This window comes from Ictidomys tridecemlineatus, chromosome 9 (genome assembly GCF_052094955.1).
Source record: "Ictidomys tridecemlineatus isolate mIctTri1 chromosome 9, mIctTri1.hap1, whole genome shotgun sequence".
Taxonomy (NCBI): Eukaryota; Metazoa; Chordata; class Mammalia; order Rodentia; family Sciuridae; genus Ictidomys; species Ictidomys tridecemlineatus.
This window is the reverse complement of record NC_135485.1, coordinates 50,503,746-50,525,880: the sequence shown is the minus strand read 5'-3', so window position 1 is coordinate 50,525,880 and position 22,135 is coordinate 50,503,746. Positions and strand designations below refer to the sequence as shown.

The 22,135-nt window shown below is 31.9% G+C and overlaps 1 protein-coding gene across 1 annotated transcript in view; it reads left to right on the top strand.

Annotated features, from left to right (window-relative positions):
* Positions 1 to 8,355: 8,355 nt before the first annotated feature.
* The window catches only part of LOC101964875 (transmembrane protease serine 11C), a 47,420-nt gene continuing 33,640 nt past the window's right edge, over positions 8,356 to 22,135 (top strand). The window contains exons 1-3 of the mRNA XM_005331711.4: positions 8,356 to 8,411; positions 11,669 to 11,784; positions 16,699 to 16,817. Coding sequence (XP_005331768.1) covers positions 8,356 to 8,411; positions 11,669 to 11,784; positions 16,699 to 16,817 — 291 coding nt within the window. The remainder of the gene's footprint in view (positions 8,412 to 11,668; positions 11,785 to 16,698; positions 16,818 to 22,135) is intronic.

Sequence of the window (22,135 nt, the reverse complement as noted above, 5' to 3'; positions counted from 1 at the left end):
TATAGATTTAAAAAAATCTAACCATTGAAATTTTATCTGAAATAATGAAGAATAATATGATAGTTACAATAGTCATAGTTATGGAGCATCCGCTAACTACCAGGAACTATGTGTAATAATTCAAGAGATGTATTATTTTTTAATACCCTTATTTTATTTATTTAATTTTGTGTGGCTCTGAGAATCAAATACAGTGCCTCACAAATGCCAGGCAAGCACTCCAACACTGAGCTACAACCCCAGCCCAAGATGTATTATATTTTTTAAAAAGAAACTGAGATTAAAAGTTAAATAAAATGTCTAATATTATACAGTTGGTAAATTGCTAAATTAGGTCTTGAAATGAGATCCTCAGATTTTAAAACATATGTATTTATCTATTAGAAACTGTTGACTTTATTTTATTATTATTATTATTATTATTATTATTTTCCCTAACTAGGGATTGAACCCAGGGGCACTTAATCCCTGAGCCACCTCCTCAGCCCCTTTTTAAATGTCATTTAAAATTTTGAGACAGGATCTCATTAAGTTGCTTAGGGCTTCACTAAGTTGTTAAGGATGGCTTTGAACTTGTAATCCTCCTGCCTCAGCCTCCCAAGCTGCAGGTGTTATAGGCGTGTGCCACCATGCCCAGCCATTATTTGAATTTTCACATACAAATGCTAGTTTTATTTTCCAAACTCTGTTTTCACCATAAGAATCATACTGAATACAATTTTCTGTTCACCCTAATAATAGTCATTCTCTCACTAGTGGCCTCCACATGATAGGAATTATGTTCTAAGGATGGAGATTTCTAAGAGTCATTTTCTATTCACAGCCCTTATTACTGACAAATATATATACATTGGCTTTATAATTCAAATTGAAACCTTTAGTTATGGCATTCAGATGGCTAGTGAGTTTCTCTATATTCTTTCACATAGCATATTTCTTACTTTCAGTGTGATTCTGCACCAAGTATGCCTCCTTTTTGTTCCATGCTTCTTCCAGCTATAGGCACCACATAGAATCAGGCCTGTCTTCCTTTCTTTCCCAGGCTCCAATATGTTCACTGCCTGTGCTCATGAAGGCCACTCATTTAACAATCAACACCTTCACCACCAATCTTCCAACATGAAGCAATTAATGCTCTCTCTAGAGATGTCCTAAACGTTCAACATTTAGGAATGGTACAGGAATCTGTGCAGGGCAGAAAGATTGGCTTCTCCCAAAATCTATGCCATCCTTTTTCATAATAAAAAATTCTGATAGAGTGCAGTCTCAAGAAAAACTTCTTGAACATTTCACTCAACTCTTACTAATCACTCCTTCCTTAAAAATCTCACCAAACCCCTCATTATAATATGTTCTATTTTAGAACAGTGACTCCTCTATCTTTAGAGTTGACACTTAGTTCCAGGGGCCTGATGTGTCCCCTGCACTCCCCTCATCACTGCCTCCAATAAAATTCCCTCACTCTATTTCTGAGGAAATAAAACTCCAGCTTCCATACACATCAATGCAATAAAAAGAGATTACTATATAGAATTTACCAGATTACTAGAAGGATGAAAGGATGCAGTATTGTAAAACTTGTTGGGCTCAACTGAGTCAGATGAAAGTAGTATATTATAATTTTTTTTTCTTTTTCTAAACATGTAATTAACTGAATCAAATACTACCTTTAACTCCCAAACTTCTCTTCTAATTCTAATGCTGTCCTAATTCTACACTACTAGCACTCATACTCATTGTAGGCCACCCAGTTTGGAGGTTGGGGACACACCTGCCTTTTGCTCTTCTTGTCATGATTTACACATCCATGTGATATAATTTCACTTTATGTCTTGTTTGTCTTGGTCACACTTAAGAAGCAAACTTGTTTCTTTTTAGCCTCAAAGATATCACTTTCCCTATGCTTTTAAGAGTTAAAGAAATTTAATGAGAAAGAAATTTGAATGAACTGTCAAATCATAAGCAATAAAAAGAGGGTCATAAAAAATCAATATCAGCTTCAAAGGTACATTTACACCCCCTATAAGGTTCAGTTTGGGGAAAAAAAACTTTGTAATTTGTTGAGAGCCACAGCCAAAGGGGCCCCAGCAAACTTCCAGCTGCCAGCAAACTTCCAGCTGCCGGCTGATGATTGGCTCACAGCAGCCCCAGCAACATCTAGCTGATTGGCTCCTCTGCGGTGATGTTCATTGGGCTGTTTCCCTGCCCTTTCAGACCACGGAGCTGCTCATTGGGGGACTTCTTTGGTTCCGCCCACACGACCCAGCCAATCGGCCTCAAGAGCAGGAGGATTGTGGGAGGCAGTGAGGCTTGTGTGGGTAAGAGGCTTGTGGAAGCCAGTGGTGGCAGTTGGGCTCTGAGGGTTTTTTCCTGAGGAGCTGTTTTGTTTGGCGTTAGTAGTTCTAAAAATAAAGTTAGTTTCTTTTGACAAGTGGCTCCTGAATTGTGCCCAGCCAGACTGCGGCAGTAATTATTCTGCATAGAGAATGGATATTATGCCTAATTATATTATTCTAGTGGAAAATAAATCATTTAATTTGTAGCATTTATGAAAATAAGGAATATTTTCTTCTAAAACTTTGAATTTTTTTTCATTTTTTTTTAGTTGTAGATGGACACAATATCATTATTTATTTATTTTTATGTGGTGCTGAGGATCAAACCCAGTGCCCCACACATTCGAAGCAAGCACTCTACAACGGAGTTACAACCCCAGCCCAAATCTACAGCTTTTATAATTCTTTCTTTAAAGTTTTTCTGTGAGAAGACTTGTAAAACTTTATCTTAATTGCCTTTAATTTCATTTATTTCCAAATATGATAAATGAAATATCGATTATAGCCTAAAAATACTGTTGCTTTTATGATAAAAATTATCCATAGCCTGAGATTTAATGAGAACCTCCCTTTCTTCTTCACTAGGTCTAGTTGCCCAGAGGTAAGTATGACTTGTCATTCTAATTGTTTCATATAAAAATCTGGAGGTACCCCTTCTGACCAGCAGACTACTACAGAAGGTCAACCCCATAGGTCCAGATCCACCCACACCAGCCTATGCAGGTGCCAGGCACACAGAAGTCTCAGTCCATCCCTCCCCCAGTGGGGCAGACACCCACCAGAGCCTAGTCTCTGGTGTAGGACCACCCCTTCCTACCAGCATTCCAGACTGCCTACACCAGTCCTGGCAGGACCCAGGCTCTCAGTAGGCTCAGTTCACACCTCATCTACGTTCATCAAACAAACTCTTCTCAAGTTCAAGAGTTGAATAGACCACAACACAATAATTTCGGGTGACTTTAACACACCCCTTTCATCACAAGATACATCTTCCAAACAAAACCTGAACAAAGAAACTATAATACAATCAATAACTTAGACTTAAGTGACATATCTAGAGTATTTCAACCTGCACTAAGCGGATACACTTTCTTCTCAGCAGTACAAGGATCCTTCTCTAAAATAGACTAAGCCACAAAGCAACTCTTAGCAAATATAAAAAAGTAGAGATACTGTCCTGCATTCTATCACATCATAATGGAATGAAATTAGAAATCAATGATAAGATAAAAAATGAAATCCACTTCAACACCTGGAGACTAAATAATATGCTACTGCATAAACAATGGGTTACAGAAGACATCAAGGAGGAGATTAAAAAGTTTTTAGAGGGAATGAGAACACAGATACAACATATTGAAGTCTCTGAGACACTATGAAAGCAGTTCTAAGAGGAAAGTTCGTTGCATAGAGTTCATTCCTTAAAAGAAGAAAAAGTCAACAAATAATGACTTAACATTACATCTAAAAGCCCTAGAAAAAGAAGAATAAACCAACACCAAAAGCAACAGAAGACAGGAAATAATTAAAATCAGAGCTGAAGTCAATGAAATTGAAACAAAAGAAACAATTTTAAAAATATTTACAGGACAATAAGTTGGTTCTTTAAAAAAAATTAATAGAATTGACAGACCCTTAGCCATGGTAATGAAGAGAGGAGAGAGAAAACTCAAATCACTAACATACGTGATGAAAAAGGAAATATCACAACAAACACTATAGAAATACAGAGATAATTTGAAATTATTTTGAGAACCTATACTCCAATAAAATAGAAAATATTGAAGGCATCAATAAATTTCTAGAGTCATATAATTTGCCCAAATTGAGTCAAGTTGATATACACAATTTAAACAGATCAATTTCAAGTGATAAAACAGCAGACACCATCAAAAGTCTATCAACCAAGAAAAGCCCAAGACTGGACAGATACACACTCAAGTTCTACAAGATTTTTAAAGAAGAACTAATACAAATACTCTTCAATTTATTTCAGGAAATAGAAAAGGAGGCAGCACTTCCAAACTCATTCTATGAGGCTAATATGACCCTGATTCTAAAACCAGGCAAAGACCATCAAAAAAAGAAAACTTCAGACCTATATCTCTAATGAACATAGATGCAAAAATTCTCAATAAAATTCTGGCAAATCAAATACTAAAATATATCAAAAATATCATGCACCACAATCAAGTGGGATTCATCCCGGGGATGCAAGGTTGGTTCAACATACAGAAATCAATAAATGTAATTCATCATATCAAAAGACTTAAAGATAAGAATCATGTGATCATCACAGTAGACAAAGAAAAAAACACTTAAAAAAATACAGCACTCCTCATGTTCAAAACTCTAGAAAAACTAGGGATACCAGGAATATATCTCAACATCATAAAGGTTATCTATGCTAAGCCCCCAGGCCAACATCATTCTAAATGGAGAAAATTTGAAGGCATTCCCTCCAAAAACTGGAACAAGACAGGGATGCCCTCTTTCACCACTTCTATTTAACATAGTTCTTGAAACACTGGCCAGAGCAATTAGACAAAATAAATTAAAGGGATACATAAAGGAAAAGAAGAACTCAAATTGGCACTATTTGCTGATGATATGATTCTATACCTGGAAGACCCTAAAAGTTCTACCAGAAAACTTCTAGAACAAGTAAATGAATTCAGAAAACTAGCAGGATATAAAATCAACACCCATAAATCAAAGGCATATCAATGACAAATCCTCAGAAAGGGAAACAAGAAAAATGACCCCATTTTCAATAGCCTCAAAAAAATAAAATACTTGGAAACCAACTTAATGAAAGAGGTGGAAGATCTATATAATGAAAATTACAGAACCCTAAAGAAAGAAATCAAAGAAGATTAGAAGATGGGAAGATCTACCTTGCTCTTGGATAGGCAGAATTAATATTATCAAAATGACCATACTACCAAAAGCACTATACAGATTTAATGCAATTCTGATCAAAATCCCAATGACATTCCTAATAGAAATAGAAAAAGCAATCATGAAATTCATCTGGAAAACAAGATAAGCACCCCCAAAACAAGTAATCCAATCAATAAATGGGCCAAGGACCTGAACAGACATTTCTCAGAAGAAGTTATACAATTAATCAACAAACATATGGAAAAAATGCTTATTATCTCTAGCAATTAGAGAAATGCAAAGCAAAACTGCTCTAAGATACCATCTCACTTCAGTAAGAATGGCAACTATTATCAAGACAAACAACAATAAGTGTTGGCGAGGATGTAGAGAAAAAGGTACACTCATACATTGCTGGTGGGACTGCAAATTAGTGCAGCCAATTTGGAAAGCAATATGGAGATTCCTTGGAAAGCTGGAATGGAACCACCATTTGACCCAGCTATTCCTCTTCTCAGACTATACCCAAAGGACTTAAAAACAGCATACTACAGGGACACAGTCACATCAATGTTTATGGCAGCACAATTCATAATAGCTAAACTGTAGAGCCAACCTAGATGTCCTTCAGTGGATGAATGGATAAAAAAAAATGTGTCATTTATACACAATAGAACTTTACTCAGCAATAAAAAAGAATAAGATCATGGCATTTGCAGGTAAATGGATGGCATTAGAGAAGATTATGCTAAGTGAAGTTAGCCAATCCCAAAAAAACAAATGCTAAATGTCTTCTCTGATATAAGGGAAGTGACTCAAAGTGGGGTAGGAAGGGAGAGCATGGGAGGAAGATTACTTCTAGATGGGAGGGAAAAAGAGGGAGAAGGGGAATAGCAAGGATGGTTGAAAGTGATGGTCATCATTACACAAAATAATGTATGAAGATGTGAATCTGGTGTTAACATACCTTATATACAAACAGAGATATGATAAATTGTGGTATAAAGGTGTATTAAGAATTGTAATGGAAAAAAAGAGTTCATGCACAATGGCATAATTTGGCATGAACATACTTTATATGAAAATCGTGCTGTGAATGGGTAATTATGAATGTAATGCATTCCACTATTGTCATGTATGTAAGAAATAAATTTTAAAATTTTTCAAAAAAGAAATAAAAGGAATAGCAGAAATAAAAAAAGAATATTGTTAAATTGTGTACATGTACAAATATGTAACAACAAATTCCATCATTATGTACAACTATAATATACTAACAAAAAATGTGGGGAAATTATGTAATATTTTCAATTCACTAGTCACTGGTTGATTGATTTTAGTGGCAGCTTTTATAAAGTGGACATTAAAATTGCAATCAAAAGGAAAAGAAGAAAAGCAGAAAAAATATCTTTAATTCTTTAGAGTGCCTTAACATTTTATCACAAATCTTAGCTAGATAGAGACTTTCAAATACATAAAATTATGGAATTTACATGGAAACTTAAAATTATAACTTCCATAAAACATCTTTATGTAGCATTCTGCCATAGAATCTCTTAAAGATATAATCCAAATACTTTTCCTTGAATACTCCAGACATCTCCATTGTCTGACTCCTGCCCACACAATGGAATTAGGTTTCACTTCTGTCTTCACATAATACTTCATATATACTCCATCAAGTATTTACTTTGATGTTTTCATTACCAGCTTCCTTGACTGTTTTCATCATGAAATTGTGAGCATCTAAGAATATTATTTCTAATCTATAATTAGTACAGTACCAACTCCATGGTAGGTGTGCAATACATTTTTTTTTTCAGTGAAGAAAGAAAGTATCCTTTAGCAGGATCTCTGAATCTCTCTCTGGAGAAAGATTAGGAAACTTTTCATCTGTAACCCCAGCATGTTTTGTTGGAAGATTCTATAAGTTTATTAGAATTTTTGAGCTTTAGATGGTAGAGTAGTAGGTTTAAGAAACTCACATCAAGAAAGTAGGATTAGGCTCACCTTGAAGTATAAGTAGGCTTTATAGAGTCAAATGATATTGGGAAGAATACTCTAGATATTTTAAACACATGTACAAAAGTATAGTGTCTGTGATGGTCAAATAAATAACAATTAATATAGAAACTTTAAAAGAATGTAGATATATCTTATCAGGGTTCTATTAATAATTGATATGAAAACTGCCATTTTTGGCAGTTTTTTGATCCTAATACAAATATGATTTCTCAGATTACCCTCTCCGTATACATGTTTTGGGAAGAAGGGAGGTAGCATAGGTAGTACAATGATTCTACTTGGTCATATAATGAGGCTGAGCCTCTTTAACAAACATGAGGAAGGCTTCTCTCCCAGCATAATTACGAGATTCTCCCTTACTGTGTTTCCTGACCTTTAGCAAATTCTTTTTCTTCCAGGTTGTTGCACCTTAAGGTGTCTATATATTCTACATATCAGTATCAAAATTGGCTACTAAAAAAAAAAAACAGAATGGTGTCCAAACCTTTAGAAAATTACTGCTAAAATCTATATATTATTAAATTAAAAATCAACACCCTATAGATTTCAGGATAGAAAACATTCTTTAACAAGCCTTAGTATTAAAAGAGCAGTAAAACTTTCAGGATAGAATTTATGAAAGGATGACACATGGTTAAAGGAGGCAAGAGAGTTATGAGTTGGAAAGAATCTAGATTCTGTTGAAGGGCTTGAGCTTGGAGAGTCATTAGTTTTTCAATGAAGAGCAAAAACAAGATTGCTATGATTTTCAAAAATAGGTTCTAAGGAGTAAAAACAGCGCCCACTCATTTCCCAGTAGACAAAAAGAGAAAAATAGTTCTTCTCAAACCAGATGACTCTACTATTTTCTCAGTCACCACAACTGAGTTTTAAGTTTTCCCCACTAGGGCCATATGATTATTTATTATTTATGGAGTGGCATATATACAGCTCATGTTTTACTAAAGTTTTAAAATTAATTAGCAAATGTCTGGAAAGCGCTTTGAAGATGAAAATTGTGTAAGTGCTAAGTATTATCATTATGCCATTATCATAAAACACATAAAAGTCACAGAATCTTGTAAGCTACATACGTGGCGAATGACTGTGCTGTATAGCACTCAAGGGGAAGATGGCAAAGGGACAACCTCGGCAAAGAGAGGAGCCATGTACACCTCTGCAAAACAGGTATGTTTCAAAGGGGTGGACAGCAGGAGGGCTTGCCATTGTTCCTCAAGTAAATTTTATGAGGAAACCAAATTTGTTAAAGCAACTTAATTTATGTTTTAAAGTTCTTAAAAATGAGATGCTCCCTCAAAATTTTGTAGAAATAGAGCAATATAAATCCTAAGCAAAAGAAAAAGATGTTTGAGGTGTGTAAATATTAATCATTAGGGTCTGTTATGATCAATTTTTCTGAGGAGTCTTTCAATTACAATCGTAATATTCATTTAAAGTATGTGTACAATTTCTAAAACTTGAAGTTGTTTGGGAGATTTTATCTTTGAAAAGATAACTTCACTATGAACACTGAAAATATTAAGTTATTTATATCTAGTTCCAAAGATGCATACTGATATAGAAATATTAATATTTATATTTGCAATATGCTATTTCACCTACAGAAAGTGTTAGACCAAAGTTTAGGTCTCAAATTTTAATTATTAGAATATTGCACTGCTTATTCTGCTATATGTTTAGAGGTATGATTAAATATTTTGGTTGGAAACAAGAATGAAAACAAAAAGAAAAGATTTTGTTCCTTTCCATTCGCAATCTCATACTTTTAGAAAGCAACAGAACTGAAGGTCAAAGAAAAGTGCTGACTGGTTCCACAGTACACATAGGTGGACAAACAATTTTTACATTTTATTCTTAAGCTAATGAAATTAAGACAAAGATAAATGTTCACATATATTTCTGTCTTACATAGCACTCCAACAAAATATGAGCAAAATATGAACAAAATAAACCCATTGAAATGCACTCACATTTTTTTTAAAAAAAGTTTTAGACAAATTTTTGGTTTCCATATCTGAATGAACAGAATACTATTGGGCAAGATGAATCTTCCAGTAGGATGCTTTAATAATGTTACTTTTTACATTAACATTAATAATTTAGCTTAATTAACTACAAAGAAAGAACTGAAATATTTTCCATCAAATTAAGTTCTTGTTAATCATTTTGATTATCGAATATATATTAAAAATCTTTCATCTCAGCTTCTAAATAATGTATTCTACTTCTTTCATATCAGCTTGTTCAGTCTCTTATTTTCCATAAATAATATCTAAGAGAGAATGTATAAACAACCTTAATTTCATCTTTTTAAGGAATTAGTACTTTTAAGTATAACTCACCTGCAAGTCACTGTTTCTAAAATCCCCAAATAATCTTTGATATCATTGTCATCTTATCATTATTATACTCAATGACTTCAGCATACCCTTTGTGAATTGACAAAACAGACATGGAAAAGTAAGTTATATTGCTAAAACCAAAACAGTTTTTTCTATTCTTCACCTCAACTCCCACCCAAGAATCAATTTCTGTTGAATATTAAGTAGTCTACAACCAACATTATAACCAATAATAAAAAGTTTGGAAAATGGAACTTATATACCTGGTATTGATTTTAGAGAATGTTTTAAAGAAAAGAATCTGAATAACAAAAAAGTTAAATTTTCCTTTTAAATTTAGGAATGCACACACACTGCCCCTCACAACACACATACATGGATATTTTTTAAATTAATTAAAGTTTTGGCAGGTAGGAAAAACACCTAAATCTCAGAAAACTAAGGTGAGAATGACAGAAATAAACTTTCTGCCTTTAAAATCAATTTTTATCCATTAACCATAATTTTTCATTTGTGAATTAAACAGAGAGGTCACTGTAGTGACCTTAGACTTTGATTGTAAGGTGGGTGAGAGCTGAAAGTTAAAGTGGCCTATATGATTTGATTTAATTTTTCTTCTGAGGACGAGGAGAAAAGAACCTTAATCCAAATTCTAACACTAACCCTAAATATACTAATGACAACCAGCAGACAAATCTCTACCTATACTGCTAATCTTCTCTAGATTTAAAATGTCCCAAAGGGAAAATATTGTCCTACAGTCTCCTCATGTGTAAAATTGGGAAATCCGGATGGATGATTTGCAAAGACCCTTCTAGCTCTACACTAGGGAAATATCTCACTCAAGGAAACTTAAAAGGGAATTTTAAAGTCAAATGATGCTCTATATGAGACAAATTCTCACATACAAGAATTTCTTTTTATATCACCTTTGTAGAAAAATCAGGAGAAACAATGAAAGGTTTCTGAATATCTGTAGCCTGAATTATTCCAAAATTGTCAATATTCAATTTTCTTATCTATAAAAGTAGGAATTTTACATGGTTCATCTATTAGAAGGACACAGTTAAAATAGTAAATATACTATAAATATTTGCTACATAAAATTTACCCCTCATTTATCCCATTTTCCTTGCGACTTATCCCATGGCAAGATGTCTTGAATAAAATAGGCAAATATATTCCTATGGGTTTGGAAGCAAATATTTTAGAACACATATGCAACTGTAGGAAATTAATTTACCAAGGTTTACTGTACTATTTAGTCAATTGTCTTATGAAAAAATTTAAATACTATTCTAGATTCAGTAAGATAGTTGATCCAATTGAAAAATTGATCAGGCTGAGGCAAGAGGATTGCTTGAGCCCAGGAGCTCAAGACCAGAGTAATATAGCAAGACACCAGTTTAAAATGAATAACAAAAAAAAAGTGTTTCTTCTAAGTTTTTGTATAGTGAGGTTTCTTTTTAATTTTTTCCTAATAAACCAAAAAGTTCATGAACATCTTATATATACACAAATAGTGAGATATTGATAGTTACATGCAATTTGAACAAAATACTTTTAAATGATCAGAATGTTTTTCTGAGTATAATGAAATTTCTAAAAAGACTAAGACTTGGAAATGTCACCAGCATTAAAGATCTAGCTAATATTTAAGAAATATCTGTCTGTTTAGGAAATATCATCTGGAATGACTGCTAACTAACTAAAACAATGTTTCCTGATAGATATTTGATTTTATTAGCAAATAGAAATCAAAATAATATAGATAATAATATTAATGTAGATATTAATTAGGTATTACAGTACACCTAGTAAATAGTAAACATCTATAAATATTTTTTGAGTGAATAAATATTGATTTAGAATTATTATTATTATTCATATGTACTGAAAAATAAGCAGTCCAAATATTATATCCACTAATTCTTCATTTTGTTTTCCAAGCTTAGCTTTCCACTAAATCCATGATTAATATTAAAAAAATACTTTTACCCTTAACATCAAACCCATATTTATTTCTAAGACTCCTATATCAAGCTCATATTGAAACATTCTCCTGTCCTTTTTGCTGAGAAGAACAGAGTCAAAAACGAAAATCAAACTCACAAGATGTGGGAAGATTACACTCTGTATCTTAATGTTGGTGATTGCTGCAGTCATCACTGGACTCATTGTCTATTTTGTTGCCTATGGTAAGTATTTATATGTCTGGCTTACAATTGCCTGTATATGTGGATTCTATGTTGGGAAAATTAGGAATTTTGAAATCAAGGAAATAGGAAATCAGACGAGAGTATTTCCTAACATTTTTGTAGTCTTTTGCTCTTGTTTTTAAGGTTTTGTTGAGGTATAATTGATATAAAAAATTGCATGTTTTATATACAAATTCCAGAAGCAATGAGCATCTCTTTATAATAACTATTATTTCCTTTGACCCAGTAATTAAACAAGAACAAACAGCTGGACAAACCAAGACACAGCACAAATATTCACTTCTAGACACCTACTTTTCTCTGCTTCAGATTACCTTAAAAGAAAATGATGTGTTTTCTATTTGCTTAATTTTTTGTGCTTAATTTTTATGGATTTAATAAGTATTCTTTCTTTTTTTAATTTGTTCTAATTAGTTATACATGGGAGGAAGAATAAGGTGTCTAAAACTGTATACAGATTAGAATCAACAAGCTTTCATTTAATGATGACTTCTATACTTAAGGCAGACACTTAACTAGGTGCTTTATTCAGAGTACAAAAATAAATAAGTATAGCTCTTTTCCAATAAATATTTATACACAATAAAATTTAAATTTCATGTAATTTTCACATATCACCAATTATTGTTCTTCTTTTGACTTTTTCAACCTTTCAAAGTGTAAAAGACATTCTATGTTCATAGACCATTCAAAAACAGGTTACATTCGGCTGAAAAGCCATAATTGCAGATTCCTGTTCTAGACCAGTGAATTTTAACCCCAAGTGCACCTAGAATCACCTGTAATGGTGTTTTTAAAAATACTAGTACATAACTGGGAAAGGTGGTAGAAACCTATAATCCCAGTGTTCCTCAAGACTGACATAGGAGAATTGCAAGTTTGAGGCCAGCCTCAGCAACTTAGGGAGGTCCTAAGCAACTTAGCAAGACCTTATTTCAAAACAAAAAGGGATTGGAATGTAGCTCAGTGAAAGAGCACCTCTGGGTTCAATCCCCAGTACTAGATAGATAGATAGATAGATAGATAGATAGATAGATAGATAGATAGATAGATAGATAGATAGAAGATAGTGATACTGCACTATCTCAAAAAAATTACAAAAAGTTTTTGAATGTATCATCACAAATAAATAAGTACTTGAGAAAATAGATATGCTTACACTGATTTGAACATTACAAAGTACATCCATGTACCCCCCAAATATATACAACTATTGTGTCAATTAAAAAGTAAAAATATAGATAGTAGAAGGAGAGGGTTCATTATACAAAATACATGTATGAAGATGTGAATTTGTGTCAACATACCTTATATACAAACAGAAATATGATAAATTGTGGTATAAATGTGTATTAAGAATTGTATGCAAAAAAATAAGAGAGCCCATGTATAATGGCATAATCCCAGTGTCTATATATACTTTATATACAGTTACAAAAAATTATGCTGTGAATGGATAATTATGAATGTAATGCACTTCACTATTGTCATGTATGCAAGAAATAAATTTTTTAAAAAGTAAAAATATAAAAAGTAAATTAAATTATATTTCCTTACACTAACAAATATGAAAAAAATACCAATACATAAGCTCTACTCTAAAAGATACTATCTTCAGTAGAAACCAGACTCTTCAGAGTTTCCCAGATAGTTATACTGCACAGCCAAAGTTGAAAACCACTGACCTTTAGGAAGACAGACACAGATCCAGACACACATAAATTCAAAGGTCAGTGACCCAGATTCACTACACTATTTCAAGGTGTCAGGGACTTAGGCTCCTTATATTTTGTTGCTCTATAATACGTTACCTAAATTGCCAATGTCATTTCAATGTCCAGTTATAGCTATCAGGTCCAAATTCCAGACAGCCAGAAAATAGAAGAGGAGAGAGAAGAGCAGGTACTCTCTCAATAGGAAAGTATCACAGAAATTACTAACACATCATTGTTCTTTTGTCAGAACATTCCATTTGTCAGAACATAGATGCACAAGGTTACTCCTAGATGTAACAGAAGATGGAAAATATACTTTTTATAATAGGATAGCATCTGCTTGATTAAAAATAACAGATTATATTACCATAGAAGAAAGTATATAAAAATACATATTTTCTGCCTTAAGAAGTTAATATTATATTGCAATAGTAAGTTTTTGAGTGCTTAATAAGGAAATTGACAGATGATCTTTCCTATAAAGTTTATTGATATGCATGGAGAATGTTAAACTTTCTAATTTTCTCATTAATGCTATTTTAAGAAAATATTTGCAAACATTGTGCTGATTATAAATGGAAACTCAGCCTGCAAAATAGCAGCTTTATTTTCAAAGAATATAAAATGAAAACAAAGCATCAAAGTCCAGGCAAAATAAATACCTCTTCAAATGCAAATTTATTTGTTCTGCCTTCTTTCTTCATTATCCATGGACCAAAATTATAGGTATGTGTTACTCTTCCTATATTGTCTCTTCAGTGCCAAGTTTAGTATTAATTCGGATTTTATAAAAAGCATCTCTGACTCTCCAGAGATCCATTAATGAGAACACGGCCTGAAGACCTTCTCTCAGCAAGTTTTAAATGTAGATAACAGAAGCTGAGGCCAAGGCTGAAGACATTAAAGGTGATCCATCTTCTAAGATTATTCCTGTCAATAGGAGAATAATTGGCTTCCACCAGAATCCAGTTCTGAGAAAATAAGTCACTGTGTGTGAGAAACATCTAGGTGTGGAAACCATGGAGAGACAAGTGCCCTGGTACTTATCAGTTAATTATAAGCCTACACATTTATGTATATATATCCAACAACAAAAAGGAAAGAATTCCTTGAAAAGTCAAAATTAAAATTATATATCTAAAAGGACAACTGACATGTTTTTTAAAAGTCAACATAAATACATTTTCTTGAACAATCGTAGATTATTTTAAAGTAATTGTTTAAGGAAGATAATTACTGAGGCTCGAAATCTTCCTTGAGCTTTAAACCTTTATCCGTAATGTGGCCTGGATTATTTGAAAAATATTACTCTATGGGAATCAAAAAATTCAAAAAAAGTAACACTCTAAGGGATCTTTTGTCCTATTTTTTTCTGCCCATGTATATATTAGATTTGAAGAGGAACTAACCCTTTATTATAGCACTCTGTTAACTCCTCATAATGCCAATGGCAGCACTCTATTTACCTCTATCTTTTTTAATTTCATTCTTGGTGCTCTAATAGGATAACAGAGCTGGACAATGGTTTCAGTCCTTAATGTCTGAAATTCATTTAGTAGTCCAATGAGTTAACATAACCTAATACTGCCCCCATGTTTCTTGATGCACAATCTGATGTAGACAACACTGATATTTCTAATAAGTCATAAAGTTTCTGTGCAAAGAAATATATAGCAACAAAATATTATATTTACTTCATATTATTCTAAATAAAACCATTGACAAGGGAATAATAAATATAAAACTTAAACATTGAAGAAAGAATAAAAAAATTAAATTAAAGAGAACAGAATAGAAAAACAGTAGTGAAAAGTAGTAATTACAGAGAGAAATTCTTTGAAATTAATTTTCTAATAAATGATAATATTCAATAAGATGTATGAAAAATATAGAAAAACATAAATAAGAAAACAAACTCTTGATAATCCTATACTCTGGTCAGACTTACTCAATATTTTGGCACATTCCCTTCGTTATTTTCCTTTCTGTGCATTTTCAAGACTTTAAATATTATTCTTAAACATGATTTTAATGATCACACAATATTCTATATCATAAGCAGATCATATATTATTTTGTTAATTTTTTACTTTAAGCACTTAGGTTATTTCTAATTTTTATGTTACTTTAAATAATTCATTTTATACATAGATTTGTATAAAACTCATTACACTGAATAAATTATAAAAAGAGGAATCATTAAATGAGAAAAGATGTTTTTCAAGCTTTTAATAATATTACCAAATATATTTTTAATTATCATTCCTATGGGTAGTCCATAAGAGTGCCTGATTTTTTTATTGTAATCTTTGCCAACATAAGCCCATCAAAAATACTATCATATTTTACTTTGCATATCTTTATTATTGTGAAAGGACATGGGAGTCTATCCCAAATAATTAACTGCAGTCACTGACAAGAAAAATTTTCTCCAAAAAAATTGAAAAATTCTTTCCTTCTCCTTTTTAAATTTTTCTCCCTTCCCTTCTTTCCTCTTTTTCTCTCATATTATCTCCCTTCTCCCCACACTCCTCATCTCCCTATTATTTGACCCTCTTAGTCTAAAGAATGGAGGGAAACAATGGAACCTGAAAACTTAACAAGCATTTATTTCCTACTAATGTTAGATGTATTCAAATAGAACAGTGTAATGTATCCCTCCTTCTATTTCCTTTGCTTTTCTTTCTAAAATTATAGGTTTCATTTCTTTGTTCTGCTTACTTAATGCTGAGTACTTACAAATGATGCCTCATTCACTTTTAACCTTATTCATTTTAATTTCTTAGGTATCTCACAAACAATAAACCTTGTAACTTTACTGGTTTTCCTAAATGTAATCTGTGGCAATCACAAAAACTAAGATAATTACTATACTTTGATGTAATTTCTTTTCATAATAACATATCTGTCTCCAGATTGCCCAAACTTGAAACTGGCACATTAAAATTTTTGAATACACTTTTGGGTACAGTTATAGTGTAATTAACACTTTTCTGTCAAAGCAATTTTAACAATCATTGGCATTGGGCATCAAAAATATTGGGGGATGGGGCATAAAGACTATGTCAAGTAGCCTGAAATTTTATCAGGGCATTCTATTTCCCATGATTTTCTTGAAATGAGAGCAGTTGCAAAATGTTCAATGTGGAATCAATTTTTTCTTTTCTCTCCTTCTAAGGAAAGACACCTTTCTACTATCACATCAGCTTTAAAATCAACAATATTGACTATGACAGCAAATTTGCAAAACCCTATTCACAAGAATATATGGACCTAAATAAAAAGATAGTATCTTTGGTAAGTGTAAATCATTTTTTTCTGTGCATTGTTCTTTAATTGTTATGCTCCTAGAAGTTGTAGGATCCTAGCAATCACCTTCAAAATGGGAAGCAATTTCTAACCATTACTTTAGTTCTAGATTACAATAGTCAGACCCTTCAGAAAGTCAATTTGAAAATGTATATGACATGACTTCAAAGTAGATTCTCACCCTGCCGACCCCTGCCCAAGTTCAGGATGTGTCTATCTAGCACCTGCTTGAACCTAGGACTGTGGTCAACTGAACTGAGAAACTAACGCTTTTTTTAGCTTCTATTTATCCCTTGCTTGCTGACTAGAAAATTCCAGTCCTGCCAACAGCCCACAGGTCCCACTTATTAATGTTTTAATTTTTATGGTTGGCTAGCTTACATGACAATAAACAAGTCACTGAGTTGTGGTTTTTGTGCTTTTATTCTCCTTGGATGGACCAGGAAGCTGCTGTCCTCCCTCAGAGCTTGATCTATGGTGGGTGACAGTCCCTGGCCAAGTAAATAAAACTCTTTAGATTTGAAAAAAATAATAATTAAAAAAATAAAAATGTATATGATAGAAAAAATATAAAAGGAACAAACTTCAAGAACACCTAAGAAATGCCTGACACCTAAGTAATCAATTAATATTTCAAAATAATTAATAAATTAAATGAATAAACATAAATCCCAGCTCCAAGATACATGACTAAGGCTGCTTATTCTGCTCCTGAAACTAAACAGTCCTTTGAGAAAGAGGAATAGCAATCTGAGAGAGGACATGGCCCCAAATAAAAGATCATCTTGCAGCCCCGTGGTGTTGAGTGACAACTATAAAATGATTGAGAATATGCTTTGTCATAATTAAAGTTTACCTGACAGAAAACTTAGTTGAGAGTCTTAACTGTGCATTGGTCATAGCATCTGTTAACATAGATACCACTCTAATTAACTCAAGTGATTATATCAAACAAAATCCTATCAAGAACACTGTTAGCCTCTTTTATCTCTCATTTCCCAAGGCAGATTCCTATAGGCCATCTTCAGACCTTGCTCTAACGGTATAGTCTTTCCATAACATTCCAATACCTCCTGGTTTCTAATAAGTTCAGAGTTTCTGAAAGTTCTATGTGCTTTTACCATTATACTAAGGGTTAGTTGATAGTAAATGGAAACAGAAAACCCCATCTTTAGCTTAGCTTTATGATAAAAATAAAATAATATAAAAGAAATATAATACAAAGCTTAAGATATAGTCTTTGGACTAGAGGTCCTTATTCAGTTCTAAACTTGAACTTTTACTAGCTGTATAAACTCAAACAAGTGACTTAAATTTCCATATACCTCAGTTCCTTCTACCAAAAATGAGATCACAAATACCTTTATAGTAGGGTTGTTTTAAGCATTACATAAGATGAAATATGCCACAATCCAAGCAGAAGTTCTATCATTCTCTAAGCCAGAAGAAGAAGGAGGAGGAGGAGGAGGTGGAGGAGGACGAGGAGGAAGAGGAGGAGGAGGAGGAGAAAGTCTAAAAATAACTTGTTAAAATGAGAGTATCATTAATGTTGTTAATAAACTCTAAGAATATAACAAATTTATTATGTAACTTTAAAACAGTTCCAAAGATACCGACATGAAGAAAATCATTCAGTGATAAATTCACACAAATTTATTTAAGTCAATTAGTCTATGTTCGTTCTGCAAGTGAATATCTTAAAAATATCAGTCTGATTAATTATTACATTTTTCTAGTCAGTCAACCACATCTTGACATCTTAATTCAGGCTCCTTTAAAAACTCTCATTCCTAGTTTCTAACTCACCTGTTTGAACGCTTACCAGGTATTTCTCATACTTCTTTCATTTACATATGTCAGAATGCTTGCGTTTACATGCCTTCCTGTTTTCAATGAATACAATGATGCTTTATGTATTATAGTTATTACCATATGCAGCATATTTGTAAGTACAATGCTGGTGATAATAACACATACAAAATGGAGTTATGAATCATTAGACAAACCAGTTAGTCATTGTTATAATACCATTAGGCTATTTTTCTTTTTCTGATTTTCATTATATAACACTTGTGATGATTTTTACTGAAAAGGGGAAATAAATTGGATCAGGAGAGATGTTACTTTACTATGAATGATAGTTTTTTTTTTAACTACAGAGGATGGCCTTGATAGGAAATATTTTAAAATTTAAAATATGTGATTTTTTTTAAATGAACAACTCAAGAAATCTCAATTGTCCTCTTATTTTTGTAGCTCTCTAGCAATATGATGTCCAATTAAGGTAAAAATAAGTTCTAAAAATTAGGAATTGAACAATTATTATTAACAATAATAATTACATTAACTAATTTTAGTATAGTATAATCATATTATGTACTCATATTCCTCATAACATTTCAATTTTTTGTATGAACAAATGGAGACATTAAGAGATTAATTTGTCCAAAGTCATATTGCAAGTGGACTTCTAATCGATGACTTTTTGTCCTATAATTAAAGAGCATATAAATCTTATAAAATCTTAATCAGACTTCAGATTAAATAAAGTTACCATTGCCAAATATTCTAAAAATGTTAATAAGATTCAGTACAGTTTGCACATATAAAGGCATTGTATTATATATTCTTAAAAGAACCTGATACATGTAAGTAACCTAAGATAACCTATATGAGTTGTCCAAACCAACAAGCTTACATGTCAACATTTTCCACTAAGCGAACATGAAACTGCTGGGGCATATGTACTTTTATACATATTTTATACATATAACTTTCTTTAGAGTACCCTATCAAATGATATATTATTAATGAGATGCAATAAAAACAATGGTAATTGTCAGATCTCCTTTTCCATTTAATATAGGTTAGTACCTCAGTTTGAGTGAAGATTATCTTAGTGTTCATTCAGTTTCATACCACTCAAAATATATTAGAAAACTACTATGAATTCCAAGATGGTCTTAATTTAAAAAACTACTATACTGAATTTTAAAATAAAATATTTAACTAAAAAATTAAGAGAAAATTATTATCAGCTAAGTTTTTAGCACTAAAGGAATTAAGAAGTTCCAAACTTTAATAAAAAATACAACCAATGTTAGAGAACTATTATTCTTATTTGAAATGATATAAGACAATTTATAAAAAAATTACTGATATAATTGTATTCTTTTCTACAACTGGAAAAAAGGATAGAAGTAATAAATCTTAAATGCTCAGGATATCTGAACACACAAGGAATCACTATAAAGTAGTGGAAGAAACCATACACCATTTTCACTTCATAACTAGGAATACAAAACTACAAATGTAATATTTCCTTTATATCCATTTTTGAATCATGTGTCATGTAGAGGTAGTATTACTCTGCCTTGATAACAATACATCATCTTGTTTATTATACACTTCACAGTATAATTTAACAATATAATATCACCACCATAAAAGTTTTTCTATACATTTATGAGCTCAATTAAAAGGGGAAATTTTAAAGATCTGAATTTTTATATAAAACAATTATAAAAATAGCTTTTAAAATATTTCTATTAGCAAATTATAGTTTTGTATAATAATGGGGTTCATTTTGATATAATCATACATGAATAGAATACAATTTGCTCCGTTTCAGTCCAAAATACTTTTTCTTTTCCATACCTTCCTTCTTCCCCCATTCTCCTTCATCTACTCTACTGGTTTTATTTCTTTTTACTTATTATTTTATTTTAATTGATGTTTTATAGATATACATAAAGGTGAAATTCACTGTGGTATATTCATATATGTACATAGCATAACTGATCAATTTCATTCCACAGTTCCTTTCTTTCTTTGACATCCTTTCTTCCCCCTCAATCCCCTTCCTCTACTCCACTGATCTTCCCTATACTTTCCTGGATTTCCTTCTCATAAAATAATATCTTAAACAGTAGTATACTGTTACTGCACTAAAATTGGGAGTTCAGGAGGTTAGAAATTCTTTAAAAGGAGGGATACAATTACTTTCTGAAGTCATTTTCCTCCTCTCTTAAGTGGTATTTTTTTTATCTTTAGACCTTGTACTTTATTATGAAATTTTCAAAGTACAATCTCTTGTATTATTTATTTATTTTTTAGTTGTAGTTGGACACAATACCTTTATTTTATGTGTTTATTTTTTTAAGTATTTATTTTTTAGTTCAACACAATATCATCTTTATTTTATTTATTTTTATGTAGTGCTAAGTATTGAACCCAGGGCCTCACATATGCTAGGCAACTGCTCTATCACTGAGCCACAATCCCAGCTCTAATCTCTTGTATTTTTAATGTACTTTCTTAATATAACTACATATTTGGGCTTTTATCAAGTTCTTTAGTTTATTAAAAACATGTAATGACTGGTACTTTAGGCCTGATATCTTTGAAAAGTATTATAATTGTCTATTTCTCACCCATAAGTAATTTTAACATCATAAATGATGATGATTTTTCAGTTTGTTGGGATCATTATCTTCAGAATCTTTCCATCATCATAATCTAGAGCTTCCTTCTACACATTTGTGTAGCAGTGGCTCAGATGGCATTTTATCATTTTACTTTATGGGGAAGGACAAGAAGAGGGCAGAGCATGAAGAAAATATTAGATCTATATGGTATTAAAGAGCAAGATATGAAGTTGTGATATGGGTGTCATTTGAATTTCACATCTTGTTATTCCTCATTTCTGGGAAAAAAATAATAGTTCTGAACTTCCTGTTCAAGGCTTTGTCCGATAATCCTAATGGGATCCTGATACTTGTCATTAAAGGGTCTGAAAAGAGATTAAGCTTCTTAAAAACAGGAATTACATGAGTAATCTGGGAAAATTCCCATAACTCCACCTTACAATATCTTTGAACAACCTCAGCATAAAGTTAAAGTCTTGGCATTATTTAAGGTATATGTGATCATTTGAGCTACGGCAAGATTTGAGAAGATGAATACAGTGTAGAAATGGATGAATAAAGACATTAAAACAGAACATAATATTTGAAGAAGATAATAACTAACTAAAGCATTACAAGTTCAGCCATATTTTGGTTTAGAGGCAGTGCCATATTTAAAAAATGGTTTTATATTACCCATCTATTCACACCTTTATTGAAAAATTATTATATAATATGGTCTGAATTCATACTGAAGTCTGTTTTTAAAAGTAAGAGTAACAGTCATCTATTTGGTCAGCAGTCTGGTCTCTTTCCCTAATTTCAGTTCATAGCATTCCAGTTTTTCCTTTCACCTGTCATTATATTTTAAAAACAAGTTTGTCTTATTCTTCTCCCTGG